Genomic DNA, 13,227 nt, shown 5'->3' with positions numbered 1-13,227 from the left:
TGATGACGTGAGGGCAAAACGTGTTTCACGCTTTGAGGAGCTGTTTCGATGTCTAGAAAATTTTTAGCTAAACTTGTAAAGCTGCGTCTAGTGTTCATGTTTTTGCACGCGCGCTTCTTTGAAATCGTTCGTTTTATTGGTGCCGTCAACTTTGAATTCGTGTGCCGCCAATTCTTTTTACCCCGTGCGGAAAAGACTGCGAACGAACCTAACTTAATAATAAAAAACGTGCTCAACATCAATAATTTATTTTTTTCTGTTGGTAATACGAATGTGTAGTGCCTATTCGACCTCATAATTGCCACAGTTGTGTACTCACATCGCTGTCAGATCACCGACTGTCTACATCCACGCCTTAACGCGATTGGCTGAATGACTTATTTGTATACGACACGACTCAAAGGTGCTCTAACCGTTTAAGTTATCGTCAGCGTGATTATCACGACCACGTCGCAGTTATTATCACTGACATGTGGCAACTATATTTCATTCAATTTGATTTTAATTGCGCAATGTAAAAAAGTGTCAGAGAGAGGGCGAAAAAGAATTTTACATAAGCCCCAAGCCCAAGTAGCCAAATTTCGACGGATTTTCGTCGTCGGCCGGCATGGTCAAGAACAATGCGACGCTGCTGGGCGACGCTCGTTCGACGCCCAAGGCAGACCAGGCCAGACCACAGCGCCAATGCCCGAAGTAGTGGCTATACAGGAAAGCATGAAAGCCGGCCGACGCCGGCCGGCGCGGATGCTCCGTCGGAAACTTCTTTTTGTGCGTGTACTTTATCGAAAAGAAGATATGTCGGCCTGAGAAAACCTTTAAATATGTGCCTGCGTTATCCTGTGTTATAGGTATGAGTTACTTGAACTGAAGTCCTAACAGCGCAGAAAGAAAGACGATTTTCTTTTTTAATCTGAAGAGAGAGAGAGAGAGAAGAATACAGGAAGGCAGGGATGTTAACCAGTCAATAGTCTGGTTGGCTACCCTACACTGGGGGAAGGGAGAAGGGGAAGAGAAAGAAGGGAGAGAGAAGGTGTAGGTACGCGTACGGACAGCACTTCAGTTAAAGTCGCTCGAGCAAACCAGAAGTTCTGAGAAAACACAAAAGTGCCTTCACTGCCTTCTGAGCCGATGATCGGTCGGGACGGTGCTCTAATATTGTCTGTTCACTCAGAGGACGATCGTCTAGTTTCCTCAATGTGTCGGACAAATACTGTCTTTGGGCTTGAAATTGAGGACAATGGCACAATATGTGGTCAATGTTCTCCTCGCATGCGCAAACATCACATGCAGGACTATCAGCCATTCCAATTAGTGCTGAGTAGGCATTCGTGAAGGCCACTCCAAGCCATAACCGACACAGAAGAGACGCTTCACGCCGGTGCACACCGGCTGGAGGTCTGAGTTGAAGTGATGGGTTTAGTCGGTGCAGTCTTGTGCGTCTTGTATGTACATTATTCCACTCTGCTAAGGAGATCGTGCGTGCCAGAATGCCAAGTTGTCTCGCGGCGTCGGTCCTTGAGAGCGGAATGGGGACGCAGCGGTCTTCTTGGTTTGACGTCCGAGCTGCTTTATCGGCGTCTTCATTACCAATGATACCGCAATGACCTGGTATCCACTGAAAAGAGATATCATGGCCTTTTTCTCCTAAGTGATGGACAAGTTCCGCGATTTCGCACGTGAGCTGATCGTGAGTTCCATGTCGGAGAAATGAATGCACACATTGCAAGGCCGGCCTGGAATCGCAGAAGACTGCCCATTTTCTAGGACTTTCAGTATTTATCACTTCAAGCGCGTCGCGGAGAGCCGCGAGCTCTGCAGCTGTAGACGTAGTGACATGGGAAGTGTTGAACCGCTTGGTTATTCTCATTGCTGGTATAACTACAGCGCCGCCGGAACTGGTTGATGTAGTTGATCCATCAGTGTAGACGTGTGTGCAGTCGCTGTATTTCTCGTACAAGAGAAATAAAGTTAGTTGCTTGAGCGCTGATGATGGCAAGTCCGACTTTTTCTGAAGTCCTGGGACTGTAAGGTTCACTTGAGTACGGCGCATACACCATGGAGGAATAGAAGGCCTTGCCGCAGGTGTGTAACCTGACCTGAAAGAGTCACGGTGCGCGAAGACAGTCGCACTGAATGTCGTGTGGGGCCTATCTACTGGGAGACTTGCTAGGTGGTGGGTAGGGTTCCGGGCGAAGTGTCTTAGGTGCACACGCATTGTTTCAATGCTAATGTGCGTTCTAATAGTGAAATCTTGAGCCACTGCAATAACTTCAGTCGTTGACGCACTCCGCGGTAGACCGAGACATATCTTGAGTGCTTGGGCTTGGATGCTTTGGATTATGTTCAGGTTAGTTCTGCAGGTGTTGGACATGACAGGTAGGCTGTATCGCAGGAATCCAATAAAGAGGACCCTGTACAGTTGCAGCATAGAGTGTATTGGCACTCCCCAGGTCTTTCCTGCAAGGAACTTAAACATATGGCAAATTCCTGTCAGGCGTTTTTTCACATAATTCACATGAGGGGTCCAGGAGAGATTTTTGTCAAGGACCACCCCTAAAAATCTGTGACTCGTGCTGTACGAGATCATGTGTCTGTCGACGGATATCACGTATGGCGACATTGATTTCCTGGTAAATGCCACCGCTGCGCACTTCTCGTATGATATATGAAGTCCTTGTTCTCGAAGGTAGGATGATGTCAAAGTAGCTGACTTTTGAAGCCGCGCGCGAAGCTGCAGTCGCGTCACAGCCGACGTCCAAATGCAAATGTCGTCGGCATAGATGGAGAGCCTAACAATGCCTGGCAGGATGTCGGTGAGTCCAATGAGTGTTAGACTGAAGAGCGTTGGGCTGAGTACTCCGCCCTGAGGCACCCCACGGTTACTGTAATGCTGGGAGGTCGGGCCATCCTCGGTAAGTACGAAAAAGGATCTCGTATGTAGATAGCTACGTATCCAAATATATACTTTGCCGCCAAGTCCTACTGCCTCTAACGCGTTCAAAATCGCTTCGTGCGTTACGTTATCGTACGCTCCTTTAACATCCAGAAACAGGGCAGCAGATAATCTTTTGCAGGACTTCTGGTGCTCGACGTACGTCACCAAGTCGATAACGTTGTCTATGGAAGAACGGCCCCGCCTGAAACCGGCCACTGCATCTGGGTATACCTGGTAATGTTCGAGGTACCATTCTAGCCGTGCTAGAACCATCCTCTCCATTAGTTTTCCGATGCAACTGGCAAGCGCAATTGGTCGGTATGATGCAATGTCTACAGGCGACTTGCCAGGCTTGAGCAGTGGAATTATGCGGCTGGTCTTCCATTCTTGGGGAACCGTACCTGTCCGCCAGGAGCTGTTGGATAGGAGCAGGAGCACTTTTCGAGCCTCATCACCCAGATTACACAGGGCACGGTAGGTTATACCGTCGGGGCCTGGTGAAGATGAACGCTTGCACAAGGCCAGTGCAGCTTCGAGCTCGTCCATGGAGAAAGGACTATCCATGCGGGAGTCGCGTGAAATCGGTGAGTGGCGGAGCGTCGATGTTCCAGCGCAACTAGTTTCGCCAGCAATCCTCCTGCAGAAAGCTTCCGCTACGTCAATCTCGCTGCATTGTTGGTGAAGGGCCAAAGACTTAAAAGGGTGGCGCTGCTGAGGGGTTCCACGGAGACCACGAACAGTTCTCCATATGTGAGACAATGGTTTTCGTGGATCCAAAGATTCGCAGAATGATTTCCATCTTTGTGATGCAAGTTTGTCCATGCGACGCTGAATTTTCTTTTGAGTTCTTCTGGCCAACCTCAAGTCATTTACAGACTTCGTGCGCCTGTATCTTCGCTCTGCACGACGACGAATTGCACGAAGCTTCTCTAGCTCAATGTCGTATTCGGTGCGTGTGGACGTTCTCGGAAGTGAATGTTTCGCAGCCTCTAGGGCACCTTTTATGATGTCCTCTAGGCTAGTGGCCAAGTCATCACGACAGCCGTCTTCGACAATTGACTTAAACATTGGCCAGTCGATGCATTGTGTGACGGCGGCTAACCTGGAGTCCGTCAACCCTTCAACCCTAAGATAAGTGGGTAGGTGGTCACTTCCCCGCGTTTCAATATCCGGAAACCACCTGACCTTTCTAGTGAAGGAGCGTGAAACAAAGGTCAGGTCCAGGCAGCTACAGTAGGCAGTTCCACGTAGAAAGGTGGGGCTTCCATCATTTAACAAGCATAGTTCTTGTTCGGAGGCAAATGACACTAATCTTCTGCCTCTCGAGTTTATCTTAGAACTTCCCCAGAGATGGTGGTGGGCATTAAAATCTCCAGTAATCACCAAAGGCTGCGGAGTCGCTGTGGTGATTCGCCGTAATCTCTCGCAGTCCAACCGACTTGAGGGCGATATGTAGGCTCCAATTAATGTGAAAGTGAGCTTGCCTTTCCTCACTGTCAGACAGACGTATTGGTTTTCTTGGTCAGGCGACACTGGGTGATGGACATACGTAAGATCACGTCGCATGAATACGATGATCTTGCTGCATTCTCCGTGGGTGGCGGACATGAAACATTCATACCCGGACAGTCTGATGTTATCTGATAGGGGCTCGCAGATGACGATGACTGGGAACTTATTCGTGAACACAAACTGTCGAAAGTCCGACATGCGTGAGTTCAGTCCTCTGGCGTTCCACTGAAATATCGACGCGTTTCGGACTTCGTCACGAAACGACGGCTTCTGGAGAGCCATGATTTTAACCAAGAGCTGCAAGTACTGGACTCAAAGTGTCCAGCACCTGTAGTGCGCTTTGCGCAGACGAAGACTTCATGTTGGTAAGTATACCGCGAATGGCACTCATGAGCGACCGCAGAATGTTGATGACCTGGAGATCATCAGCCAGCGTCGCTTCAACAGTGGCAGAAGCCGTTGAAGCCGGTGCGTTTTGAGGTATCTTAGCAGGGAGGTGTGCCCTCGGTAGCTCAGGCCATTCTTCAGGACGGGCGAGGCTCTCCTCTTTGTTCGCTTTCCTTGTATCTGTCTTGGTGGCGCAGTGCGGAGATGCGGCAGCCCTTCTGACTGTAGCTGGCGTGTACCTATCTTCAGTTGCGGAATTTCTTGAACGTTTTCGGTGTCGATGCCGACGTCGCCGAACAGCGGTAGCAGCCTCTCGATGCGTCGAATTGTCGCGCACCATGCGTTTTAGAATCGTGAATTCCTTCCGCATCCGCGGGCAATCCTTTGATGAGGCCTTGTGAGGACCACTGCAGTTCGGGCACTTTAGAACATATGTGCTGCAGGCGTCCTCTGAATGGGACTCAGAGCACCGCGGGCACACTACACTGTTCACGCAGACACCCTTCACGTGGCCAATCTTGCAACATTTGAAACACTGGAGGGGCTTCGGTACGAATGGTCGTACTGGATGGCGGACATGTCCTACTTTGACGTGGGAAGGAAGGCTGTCTCCTTCAAACATAATCTTCACACAGCGTGTGTTTCCCAATCTGGAAATTCTTGTAATGGAATTGCCTTCTGTCGTTGGCTTTATCAGCGTTGGCAAGTCGTCATTAGGAATGGCAACGTCGACGTCATAAATGACGCCCGCAGTACCATCGCCGCCTGTAGGGATCATTGATCGCACCTTTACGTTGTCGATATCAGTTATATTTCGTAGGTGTTGTAGGGCACTACGATGTAGCACATCAACTGCCAGGACATTTTTCCGCGGGTTTATTCGCACGTCTTTAATCTCATTTGGTGCGATTCTCTCGAGTAAGGAAGAGAGGACCTGCCTGTTGAGGAGCCGCAAATTGGTCGCCGGGTCCACGGGCATAAAGAGCACAGTGTGCGGCCAGCGCAGCGGTGCACTCTTCACGGTAGAAGCACTTGGCGACGAAGATGCCTGCAGTAGTCTTCTTTTCGCTGATCTACTCATCACGACCTGGAAGTCATCGTCCGACGAGTCGTAGCTGTCCGAACATATCTCAGTGTCCTCGCTGTCGGTATCGCTTGACGCACTTCCAAGTTTCCTGGACGCTAGCCGACCTGACGGCTGCACACCAGGAAAGACCGCGGAGATTTCTTCATCCATTACCGCAAGGAGGGAGCGGCAGCTCCCAGAAATGCAGGGAAACAAAGCGAAAAAGCGGAGACAAAAGCACAAGCGTTCTATCAAAGAATCACTTCGTCTTCCTCCCCTTAATCTGAAAGTTCTAACAATGCAGGGCGCATGCTTTCACCAAAGCGATCTGTTAGTATACAACTAATTATCAACTATACTAGATGAATTTGTTTGTTCAAACGTTCGAAGAATATACAAAAAAGAATTGACATTTCGGAAATAAAAAAAAAAATACCCCAAGCCTCTCTACATAGAGGCGCGCCCGCGTAAAACCCAGTGTTCAGAACAGCGACACTGGAAAGAGATCCGTGCTAAAGACGCGGCAACAGGCAGGCGCGGCCGGCCACCAACCACGGGGAAACAATTAAATCGCGCCAAAGCAAACTCTTTGCAAAACCCCGATAATGCACCCTGATCGACAGTAAACGAGTTAGAGCCCAATCCTCTACACGTGTACGGGAGCGAGAACCAGGGTGAAGTAGGGGGGCTGGGGGGGGGGGGGGGCGAGAAGCGGCAGAGCGCGGCGCCGAAGGAACCCCAGCTCCAACCCCCACCGACCTCATCGCGGCTGTTTCGCAGCGGCGCCAGCGCAAACCAACCGGTCTATAGCTCGTCGTGCTGTGTCGGTGCGCCGTGACCAGATTTTCTCCCGCACAGCCTGTGCCCCGAGCTCGGTGTAATGACATTTCACGGTACAAAGGAACCACGAGATGGGCAACACGCCGACAGGAGGCGCGTGTGTCTCTGCAGTGTGTGCGATCCCAAACCCGGCGCCGTATAACGTCACCGCTGTTATACTACCAGTGCATCTCTCTCTTTCGCGAACAGCGGCTTTCAAACCACCGCCGGCTTAACTTCACCGACCCCTCCCCCCTCCCTCCCCCTCTCCACGGTTTCCGTCCGAACGACGAGCGCATCTCCTTCGCTTTCCGCAGCCATTGCAGCTTTGTTATCATCTGCTTTCTTTTTTTTTTTTGAGGAGGGGGGGGGGGGCGACGCGCGGGGTCTGCATCGTTGGGCGTAGCCAGTGGGTCGTGAAATGCAGCCCGATCGACGAAGACCCAGGGTTGGAAGCGTTGCGGGGATGCGCGCCTCTGCGGCTGTTTCGGCGAAGCTAGATCCACGCTGCCGTCTCCGGGCGTGGGACGAAGAAAGATGGGATGAGGGGGGGGGGGGGGGGGATTCCGGATTACTCCTGCGACGCGCAGCGATTGGCGAGACGCGTCGCGCGAAACGATGCAGTCAGTGCGTTGCCACCGGGACCGGGCGCAAAAGAAATCAGCTCCGGAGAAAGACTCGAGATGTAGGGAGGAGGAACAAGTTCCCCGGGAGTGCATTGCGGAGAGCCCGGGTCTCGTCGGAATTGTGCTTCGATCACGTCCTTGTAGCCGTCTTAAATCTACGCGCCCTGTTAGGCATACAAGCAGGGAATGTTTTAAGCGGAGCTGGATGACGATATAGGTTGCAGATGTGCCCATGTATAGTGCGTAGTGCGTCTTTTTGTGAATTTATATGTTGCCATTCCATGCGAAAAAAATGAAGAGAAAGCACTGAGGCTAAAGGTTCACGAAAGAGCCGGTTTATATTGTGCGGCGTCATGCGCGCATTGATCACAGTCTATAATTAGGTGTAGAATTTACCATATGACATACGCATTTATATCTCAATGTGCTCACCGAAGACTGGCTACTTGGACCGCGGTCACACTGCAAATCCAGTTGACAAAACTGTTCATACATTACCTAAAAATGTAAAAAGGTCTACCTGACAGACATTTACGCCCGCTGCTTACACTGTCACCACACATCACCTTCTTTTTCTTCCCTTCTATTTATCTTGGCGCTCATAGCAGGCTAGAAGGCCCGAGCTTAGGTCAACCTATCTGCCATTTTATAAATACATTCATCTCTCTCTTTATATATATATATATATATATATATATATATATATATATATATATATATATATATATATATATATATATATATATATATATATATATATATATATATATATATATATATATATATATATATATATATATATATATGATCTTCAAATCTTGAAATGTATGGCGTCGGCTTGCATTTGAGGTTTCTTGTTTCCAACCAAATTAAGAAGTGCATACAAAAAGTGGATGATGTGATAAATATAAGGTAAGTGAAGCGTAACCTGCTTCTGAACACAGGGGAAATAAAGGAGGGGCTTTGGGCCACGTCTACGAATAAACGTTCGGATCAGCAAGGACCTTTCAGAAATTATGGGACATCAATAAAGGAGGGGTAATAGTTTAAGAGAACTACTGAACGCTGTAATGAAGCTTGTCGGCATTTTCTTTACCCACGAGCGTGAGCGAAATGTTCAGCTTGGACGCAAACGTTGTCAGCCACTTTACAGAATAATAGAAAAACGGAACGACGAACTGTGTTCGGCGTGAAGTTTTTTTTTGAATAAGCATTACACATTTTTGCGACCAAAGCTAATCGAAGAAAGAATTTCTCACTGCGATGAAAAGTCACAATCGATGTTTCTTTCGAGATGGCTTGACGTATAGAGCCCGAGGCAATCGACAATATAAACCCGCACATAATTAAACATACGGTGCATGATTAAATTTCACGGTACCCAAAAGAGAAAGACACGACATTTTAGATTTGTAGTTTCCTTTGTCTGTGTATTAAACGAGGTCAAAAACCTCATACAATGCTAATATAAAGACATGGCAAGCACCAGAGTGCCCTAAGTAATGTTCTACATCACTTGATTTTAAGGATTACTTTCTGTCTCAGTGACCTCATAAAACACTTGTGTGCTCCGTTCCTGCCATCGCTAAGGCTGCCACAAGCGAGCGAGGTCAGAAGAAACGCACACAGCACGTTTTTCTTTTTTTAATCATCAACGTCACCATATCTAGTCTTATCTCTACACGACGTCAGTAAATTTTTCTCTGTGCCCGTGATGTCACGATGATATTGATAAAGCTAGCTCTGGCATTTCGACAGCAACCTCCGTACCAAATTAAATCTGTCATAAATGTTTTCCAGCTCTCCGTACTTTATAAGTGCTATCCCTTTATGCGAGAGAATACTGTGGTACAGAGTTTTTTACACATACGAAAATACGTGCAATCACCCCTTAAACAAGCGCGTTGTTGCCTCCGCTATGCCTCCACGCTCAAGTAGGCGACTTCATCCTGTCGTTTCAGAAGCACCCGTCCCCGTCCACCACACGCCCGGAGCCACGGGACCTCTTCTGGAATCGAACTACGGCGCAGGTGAGCAGGCGAATGTGGAGTGTATATACGAGATGCGAATATTACTGGGCCAGTAAACTGCTGCGCTACTACCTGTATTATAGCAGTCCGGCAAGCGCAACAAGACGGTGTGAAGCCTGTCGGCAGACGGTTTAACTCGATGAAAATTTAGTCCGACGTGCTGATACGCATTGACGAGAGGGAGTTTAGGAACGGCGGAGCCAGTATTAGAGAGCGTCGCCGCTCCGGCGCACAAAATAATGCGAGCGAAGATTACGCTCTGTGCATGCATGGCAGCAGCGACACGCTAACGCACGTCAACCACTTGTGTCCGCGTACTTTCAAGAGCTCCGAGTTGGAAATTTGGATACTACTCAATGCCACGGACGATCGTGCAGGTTTTCGTACTGTCACGTAGTAGCGACGATGAAAAAAGCAGCAAAACTGTGAATGACGAAACTAGCGTTTCAGTGGGCGAACCTGTGCGCTAAAAACAGGCTACACTCAAAGAACAACCGTATGTAGCGGCAAGCACAGTGGGCGATCGTCGAAAATATGATCAGTGGGTCAAGCACGTCGGCTTTTATATAGGAGTCATCGAAGGTTCTAGAGAAATCGCTGGTGCCCGCGTGTGTTCCAGAAAGTAGTACAAAATGCGCGTCGCGCATACGTGCAACCAGATTACACAAAGTACGGTGACAACACACAGCGGAGAGACACATCGATAACATTAGAGAAACTTCCGATACATACAGGCGCATCCTGCGCCGAGCGATAACATTTCTTAGACGGTGAAGCGCGGTCAGCCGGTAAAGATAAGCACGTGTCAATACATAAGAACCCGAAAATGTGGGCTCTACAGTGTTTATTTATTTATTTATTTATTTATTTGCTTATTTGTACGCCCACACACTGAAATACTTGCAGCATGCTACCGTTGCAGCCTGCAAAACGAAGGAAATGAATGTGAAGCTGACATCTCCCCATGATAGGTACATCCGGATGTGGAGAAGCCTACCTCAATTGAGCCGTTCTTAGCGAGCCACGCAAACATGCACGTAGACATTTCGAATCTCGATCATTGCGGTTAGCACATACACACGCGCTTCTCTCGCTAGCACCGCTCCCGGTTGGTTGCGCTTGACATAAGAGGAGAAATGCGCTCGACTTCGAGGAACGTGTAACGCAGGCCACTGCGCTGTTCGCAGGAGCAGCCGCACCCACCACCAGCGCGCAGCAGCGGCGGTGGCGGTAGCCGCCACTCGTCGTCCCAACAGCAGCAGCAGCAGGCAGCGGCCGCCGCGGCCAACGAGGTGCGCACCGTGCTCCTCTACGGCGTGCCCATCGTGGCGCTGGTGATCGAGGGCCAGGAGCGGCTCAGCCTGGCGCAGATCTCCAACACGCTGCTCAAGGACTACTCGTACAACGAGATCCACAACCGCCGCGTGGCGCTGGGCATCACCTGCGTCCAGTGCACGCCCGTGCAGCTGGAGCTGCTGCGGCGAGCGGGCGCCATGCCGGTCTCGTCGCGGCGCTGCGGCATGATCACCAAGCGCGAGGCCGAGCGGCTCTGCAAGTCCTTCCTGACGGACACGCCGCCGCCGAAGCTGCCCGAAAACTTCGCCTTCGACGTGACCCACCAGTGCGCCTGGGGCTGCCGGGGCAGCTTCGTGCCGGCGCGCTACAACTCGTCGCGCGCAAAGTGCATCAAGTGCGCCTACTGCTCGCTCTTCTTCAGCCCGAACAAGTTCATCTTCCACTCGCACCGACTGCCGGACTCCAAGTACGTGCAACCGGACGCAGCAAACTTCAACTCCTGGCGGAGGCACATCAAGCTCAGTGGGACTCCTCCGGAGGACGTCAGCTACGCCTGGGAGGACGTCAAGGCCATGTTCAACGGGGGCTCGAGGCGACGCGTGGCCGTATCTTCTTCTTCCTCGTCCTCTTCCTCGGCCTCCAAGAGGGCGCGCTCCTCGGCCGGCGACAGGGACTCTCTCCAGGTGGGTCACGTGACCGCTGGCAGACAGTGTGTTCCCACTGTTTGCACACTGGTGGTGTTGACGGCGCCTTCGACACAAACTACCCAAAAGCCTTATATGTGCGCTTTTTTCAGTTACTGAAGAAAGGAATGTCTAAATAAAACTTGTTGTTGGGCGAGTTGGTACATGCTTCATACAGCGAGCATGACGCAACACTCCAAAGAAAAGACAAACGAAAGGAAATGGCGTCACTCGCAACTCCCGCGAGTGACGCCAGCAAAGTCCCGCGCATCATACAACCCTAGATCGGTCAATATGAAACATGTGCTAGCTTAAAAAGCATCTAAAAAATTCAAACTCAGCGCAGCGCAACACTGCTGACGTATCCTTAATACAGTTTTTTATTTCTTTTTATGTAGTATACCTCGAACATTTCTCGTGCCAGCCCTTCGTTGCTTCTGCCAAGAATGCTAATCCGTTTAAATCTTGCCTTAAATTTACCGGATTGGCAGTGCAGAGGTAAATGTGTCGAGAGGTTATTCCTAACGGAAAGCTCATGTTTTCTCGCTCTGTCGTTAGCACGTCGGCCTGTGTCGCCGATGTAAACCTTGCCGCAGCTAAGCGGAGTTTCATAAACCGCACCCACCGCAAAGGTGACGTGGCTTTGCAAGCCTCATACCACATATAGATGGCTCGGGCGCTTTTGAAATCCGCGGGTACAGGCCCGACAACTTCCTTGGTGCAGAGAACACCAAAGGTACCTTGTATCTATTAGCTACCTTCTTAAGGAAGGAAGGAAAGAGAAAAGCAGAAAACAGGGAGGTTAACCAGAATAACGTCCAGTTGGCTATCCTACACCTGGGAAATGGAAAGAGGAAAACAAAGATGACAGGGAGAGAGAGGAGGGAAGGAAAGAGGGAAATTAGCTGTGAGTTCGCTGACGCGTGTGGGCTAATAGTAATTGCACTACTATAGTCACAGATGTTCGCCTAGCCCGTCGTCCTCAAGAAGCACAAAAGTGCCTCCACCGCTTTATGGGCCAATGAGCGGTGGGGGCGGTGTTCCAGCAGCACCTGCACGGAAAGCGGCCGATTGTCCAGTTTTTGGAGAGCGTTAGCAAGTTCTTGTCTTTCTGGGGCATATCGTGGACAGTAGCAAATCAAGTGGTTGATATTTTCTTCGGTGCCGCAGACATCGCATGCTGCACTGACGGCCACTCCAATTAATGTAGAGTATGCCTTTATGAAGGCAACTCCAAACTAAAGGTGACAGAGAAACGTTGCTTCACCTCAAGGAAGTCCGAATGGAGGTCGGAGTTGCAGTGAGGGGTTTAATCGATGCAGTCGTCTAAGTCTTATGTCTGGCGAGCTCCACTCGGTCAGTGAGAGACTGCGTGCCAGGTGTCGAAGCTGCCTTGCGGCGTCTTAAGGTTGTGCACAACCATATGTGCGTAAGGTACAACTATTGGCCTTATTTCCATCCGCTACCGGTCGTTCTTCTTACAGCAAAGCTGTTAAGGGCTAGTTCCCTCAGGATCGTGTCCGTGTGTGTCGACACAAAACTGGAGCCTTCTCCTCCGGCGTCCGTGTCAGACGCCACCTGCGTTCGTGCCGTTCAGCACGTGCCGTGAGTGACGCGGCCCTACTAGAATAAAACTCATCACGTGGGCCAATCCCGATGATAGTGCAATGCCGGGCCGGCATTGCACTATCATTTCTTGCAGTATCTTGCACTATCATTGCACTATCACTTCTTGCAGATTCGCTAGTCGTCGTTTCACACAGTGTAGAAGGGCCACTGAGTTGTTTCCCTTCAGTTTAGGAAGGAGGGTTTCAGCTACTGCACCAATGACGGAGCGAGGATACCCAGCTGAAGCCGCTTGACCTGAGTGTCA

At 50.1% G+C, this 13,227-nt stretch overlaps 1 protein-coding gene and 1 long non-coding RNA gene across 3 annotated transcripts in view; one reads left to right on the top strand and one right to left on the bottom strand.

Annotated features, from left to right (window-relative positions):
* The window catches only part of LOC135919712 (uncharacterized), a 103,090-nt gene that overhangs the window by 39,413 nt on the left and 50,450 nt on the right, over positions 1-13,227 (bottom strand). The window lies entirely within an intron of this gene.
* Positions 608-13,227, top strand: part of fuss (SKI family transcriptional corepressor fussel) — a 45,560-nt gene continuing 32,940 nt past the window's right edge. Inside the window, exons 1-3 of the mRNA XM_070534711.1 lie at positions 608-693; positions 10,544-11,452; positions 11,846-11,852. Coding sequence (XP_070390812.1) covers positions 608-693; positions 10,544-11,452; positions 11,846-11,852 — 1,002 coding nt within the window. The remainder of the gene's footprint in view (positions 694-10,543; positions 11,453-11,845; positions 11,853-13,227) is intronic.

Source organism: Dermacentor albipictus, chromosome 2, assembly GCF_038994185.2.
Source record: "Dermacentor albipictus isolate Rhodes 1998 colony chromosome 2, USDA_Dalb.pri_finalv2, whole genome shotgun sequence".
Classification (NCBI taxonomy): domain Eukaryota; kingdom Metazoa; phylum Arthropoda; class Arachnida; order Ixodida; family Ixodidae; genus Dermacentor; species Dermacentor albipictus.
The sequence above is the reverse complement of the archived record's forward strand: the minus strand, read 5'-3'. Positions and strand labels throughout refer to the sequence as shown.